The sequence below is a fragment of the Pyrgilauda ruficollis genome, unplaced genomic scaffold (assembly GCF_017590135.1).
Source record: "Pyrgilauda ruficollis isolate IOZ18807 unplaced genomic scaffold, ASM1759013v1 scaffold382, whole genome shotgun sequence".
NCBI classification, from domain to species: domain Eukaryota; kingdom Metazoa; phylum Chordata; class Aves; order Passeriformes; family Passeridae; genus Pyrgilauda; species Pyrgilauda ruficollis.
The window spans coordinates 28,700-33,895 of record NW_024525290.1 but is presented as its reverse complement, the minus strand read 5'-3'; the positions used below and the strand labels follow the sequence as shown (position 1 = coordinate 33,895).

General features: G+C 47.7%; 1 protein-coding gene across 1 annotated transcript; it reads left to right on the top strand.

The window, feature by feature from the left end:
- The first annotated feature begins 1,316 nt into the window (after positions 1-1,316).
- RNF223 (ring finger protein 223) lies at positions 1,317-3,563 on the top strand. The gene is made up of 2 exons (XM_041476436.1): positions 1,317-1,371; positions 2,722-3,563. The coding sequence occupies exons 1-2, from the start codon at positions 1,317-1,319 to the stop codon at positions 3,561-3,563; spliced, it is 897 nt and encodes a 298-aa protein (XP_041332370.1).
- The last annotated feature ends 1,633 nt before the right edge of the window (positions 3,564-5,196 follow it).

Genomic DNA, 5,196 nt, shown 5'->3' with positions numbered 1-5,196 from the left:
TGAGGAATATTTGATGTTTCCTAATTTAAATTCAGATTTAATTGCTGGGACGAGCTGTAATTACAGGAACCAGCTGAGCATTGCAAATCTCCGTGACACATCCCAAAAAAATGTTCTGGGAAATCCAGCCCGGAGCTGTCAGCAGGAATTTCCTGCGGCTTTCGGGGACAGGGGCTGGAATTTGGGGCTGGCTGCAGGTGGAGCGAAAATAATCCGAATTTTGGGGGATTTTAAGAAGAATTAATCTCAAAATTTGGGTCTGGGTGCAGGTGGAGCTAAAATAATCCAAATTTTGGGGGATTTTAAGAAGAATTAATCTGAAAATTTGGGTCTGGGTGCAGGTGTTGCCTAAAGTAATCCGAATTTTGGGGGATTTTAAGAAGAATTAATCTCAAAATTTGGTTCTGGATTCAGGTGATGCCTAAAATAATCTGAATTTTGGGGGATTCCAAGGAGGATGAAAGGACAGGGATTATTTGTAACCCAATTTTCTGGGATTTGGGCTCCTGAACTGCCAGGCAGGAGCTGAAATTTGGGGCTGGGTACAGGTGGAGCTAAAATAATCCAAATTTTGGGGGATTTTAAGAAGAATTAATCTCAAAATTTGGGTCTGGATGCTGGTGATGCCTAAAATAACCTGAATTTTGGGGGATTTTGAGAAGGATGAAGGGACAGGAGCTGAAATTTTGGGTCTGGGTGCAGGTGTTGCTAAAATAATCAGAATTTTGGGAGATTTTAAGAAGAATGAATCTCAGAATTTGGTTCTGGATGCAGGTGATGCCCAAAATAATCTGAATTTTGGGGGATTCCAGGAAGGATGAAGGGACAGGAGCTGAAATTTTGGGTCTGGATGCAGATGGTCCCTAAAATAATCCAAATTCTGGGGAATTTCAAGAAAGATGAAGCTCAAAATTGGTTCTGGATGCAGATATTACCAAAATAATCCGAATTTTGGGGGATTGCGAGGGGGATGAAGGGACAGGACCTGAAATGTTGGGCCTGGATGCTGATGTTGCCTAAAATACCCCAAATTTTGGGTGATTTTGAGGAGGATGAAGGAACAGGAACCGTTTCCTCCTCCTGTCACAGCCCAGAGCTGCAGCTCCAGGCCGAGAATTCCACACTTTTAACAGGAAAATCCTGAATTTCCCCTCTTCCCTCTTTATTTTTTTCCCAAATTCCAGCTCCCAGGAGCCAGGATCCCGCCCAAATCCCCCCAAAAAAAGCTTTTTTTCCCCCATTATCTCCCACTGAAAGTGTTATCTTCTCTTAGGCCTGGCTCAAGCTCCATAAGCCCAGAATTAAGAGATTCCCCCATGGAATCCTCTGCTCTCCTCCCAGCTCCCAGCGCCCGGGGTAGGTCCAGTTCTGGTTTTTTCTGCCCCAAAAAGGAGGAATTTGGTGGGAATTTGGCTCCTGTCCCGGTGATTCCGGCGGATTTCCTGACGGGAAAGGTCTGGGGGATCTCTGAGGGGTCTTTGCTTTTCTTGGGGGGGTTTTGGGGCTGCCTAAGAGCCAAGGCCAGGTCGAATTAGGAGAATAAAATAAAAGAAATTTAAAAAAAAAATTAAATTAAAAGCAGGTGATTGGGAATAAATAAAATAAAATAAGAGAATAAAATAAAATAAGAGAATAAAATAAAATAACATGGAATAAATAAAATAAAAAGTGGGTGATTTTGAATAGATAAATAGAATTAAAAGAAATGGAATAAAGTAATAAAAAGTGGGTGATTCTGAGTAGATAAATAGAATAAAACATGTAGAATGAAATAAATGAAATGAAATAAAAAGCGGGCGATTCCAAATAAAGAAATAAAGAAATAAAATTAAAAGCAGGTGATTCTGAATAAATAAATAAAAGAAATTAAATAAAAGAAATAAAAGGAAATAAAAAGTGGGTGGTTCTGAATAATAAATAAAAGAAATTAAATAAAAGGAAATAAAAAGCTGGTGATTCTGAGTAGATAAATAGAATAAAAGATATAGAATGAAATAAATGAAATTAAATAAAAAGTGGGTGGTTCCAAATAAAGACATAAAATTAAAAGCAGGTGATTCTGAATAAATAAATAAAAGAAATTAAATAAAAGAAATAAAAGGAAATAAATAGTGGATGATTCTGGATAAATAATTAAAAGAAAAGAAATTAAATAAAAGAAATAAAAGGAAATAAAAAGTGGGTGGTTCTGAATAATAAATAAAAGAAATTAAATAAAAGGAAATAAAAAGCTGGTGATTCTGAATAAATAAATAATAAAAGAAAATAATTAAGTAAAAGAAAAGCAAGAAAGAAAAGAAAATAATAAAAGAATAAAATAAAACAAAAGAATCAAATAAAATAATAAAATAATAGAATGGAATAGAACAAAATAAATTAGAATAGAATGAAATCAAATAAATTAAAATAGAATAGAATAAAATCAAATGGAATGGAATAGAATAGAATAGAATGAAGTAAAATAGAATAAAATAAAATAGAATAGGCTAGAATAAAATAAAATAAAATAAAGTGGAATAGAATAGAATGAAATAGAATAAACTAAATTAAAGTGGAATAGAATAGAATGAAATAGAATAAAATAAAATAAAATAAAGTGGAATAGAATAGAATAGAATGAAATAGAATAGAATAGAATAGAATAAAATAAAATAAAATAAATTAAATTACAATAGAACGGAATAATGCAGTGGAATTGACCCCGTGCTGTTCCTCCTGCAGAGTCTCCCCGGGCTCCGTTCCTCTCGGGGGGCTCCATCATGTCCTGCTTCCCGCAGCTGTGGCACTCCAGCACTCCCGAGTCTCCCTCCAGCCCCGCGCCCGCCTCGCCGGGCTCGGTGCCGGTGCCGCTGAGCCCCATCGCGCTGCCATCGCCGGGCGACGGGCGCAGGAAGGGCCGCTCCCCCGCGGGCTCCCCGAGCTGCGCCAGCCCCGGCTCCCCGAAACCCGCCTCGCCCGTGGAGTGCTCCATCTGCTTCAACACCTACGACAACACCTTCAAGACGCCCAAGCTGCTGCAGTGCTCGCACGTGTTCTGCCTGGAGTGCGTGGCGCGGCTGAGCGCGGCGCTGGGCGCCGGCGAGGAGCTGCTGCCGTGCCCCTTCTGCCGCCAGCCCACCAACCTGCCCAGCCGGGGCGCGCCCGGCCTGCGCACCAGCAAGGAGCTGCTGGCCACGCTGCCGCCCGAGCTGCAGCACGAGCGCGAGCTCTGGATGGAGGGAACCAAGCTCTGCTGCCGTCGCGCCTCCGACGACGCCGAGAACCCCGAGTCGTGCGTGTCCATCGACGTGGCCATGAGCAAGGCCGAGAGCGCCGAGGCGGCCCCGGCGGGGCTGGCGGGGCGGCTGTCGCGCTGCGAGCTCTGCGACGACTGGAAGCGCATCGTGCTGCTCTCGGCGCTCCTCATCATCCTCTTCTGCATCATCCTGTGGCCCGTGCAGTGCGCGCTCAAGACGGGCAACCTGCGCTGCTTCACGCGGACTGCGGCCGTCAGCCGGCCCGAGCTGCTGCCCCCCAAAGCCACCGCGGCCGCCGCTGCGGTCACACGGCCGCCCTTCCACTAGGGACGGGGCCGCTGGGGCTGCTCAGGGGTGGGGACAAGGATGGGACCTGCTGTCCTGACAGGATCTGTCACAGGGCCGCTCTTCCAGAGCCTCTGGATCTGCTCAGGGATGGGGATAATGATGGGACCTTCTGTCCTGAGAGGATCTGTCACAGGGTCGCCCTTCCAGTAGGGACGGGGCCACTGGATCTGCTCAGGGATGGGGACAAGGGACAGGACCTGCTGTCCCAACAGAGTCTGTCATGTGGCCACTCTTCCAGAGCCTCTGGATCTGCTCAGGGATGGGGACAAGGGACAGGACTTGCTGTCCCAACAGAATCTGTCGCATGGCCGCCCTTCCAGTAGTGCCAGAGCCTCTGGATCTGCTCAGGGATGGGCACAACGATGGGACCTTCCGTCCTGACAGAATCTGTCACACGGCCGCCCTTTCAGTAGGGACAAGGCCACTGGGGCTGCTCAGGGATGGGACCTTCTGTCCTGACAGAATTTGGGACAAAATCCCCATTCCAGTAGTGCCAGAGCCCCTGGATCTGCTCAGCGATGGGGACAAGGGACTGGATCTGCTGTTCCAACAGGGTCTGTCACACGGCCACCCTTCCAGTAGGGACAGGGCCTCTGGATCTGCTCAGGGATGAGGAACAGGAACAGAACCTCTTGTCCTCACAGAATTTGGGACAAAATCCCCATTCCAATAGAGCCAGAGCCCGTGGATCTGCTCAGTTCCATGGGGACAAGGGACAGGACCTGCTGCCCTGACAGGATTTGGGACAAAACCCTTCTCCAGCAGCACCAGGAGCCCCTGGATCTGCTCGGTTCCATGGGGACAAGGGACAGGACAAAGCCCTTCCCTGGATCTGCTCAGGGATGAGGGACAGGACAAAGCCCTTTCCTGGACCTGCTCAGGGATGAGGGACAGGACAAAGCCCTTTCCTGGATCTGCTGGGCTCCACGGGGACAAGGGACAGGAGAAAAGCCTTTCCTGGATCTCGGCTCCATCCCCACTGCCAAGCAGGACCTGCTGCATTCCTGGGATTGCCGGCAGATCCCACATCCCGCTCACTCTGGAATGTCCTTGTACCTCTGGAATGTCCTTCCCGTGCCTCTGGAATGTCCTTGTGCCACTGGAATGTCCTTCCCGTGCCTCTGGAATGTCCTTGTGCCACTGGAATGTCCTTCCCGTGCCTCTGGAATGTCCCCGCGCATCCCGCTGCCTGGCTCTCCATGGAATCCAGGGCTGGGAATGCACCGAGATCTTCCCAGGATCCCCTTCCCAGGATCCCCTTCCCAGGATCCCCTTCCCAGGATCCCCGTTCCTCCAGTTCCTGAGGGAATAAAGGGATTTTTTTTTTTTCTGGAGCAGCTCCATGATTATTCCCGTGAGGAGCTGGGATGGGGAGGGCTGGATGAACAGATGGGAAACATCCGAATTCCAGAGGCTGGGAGGGTGAAACACCCAAATTCCAGAGGCTGGGACAGTCAAACACCCAAATTCCAGAGGCTGGGAAGGTGAAACCCAAATTCCAGAGGTTGGGAGGGTGAAACACCAGAATTCCAGAGGCTGGGAAGGTGAAACCCAAATTCCAGAGGTTGGGAGGGTGAAACACCAGAATTCCAGAGGCTGGGAGGTGAAACTC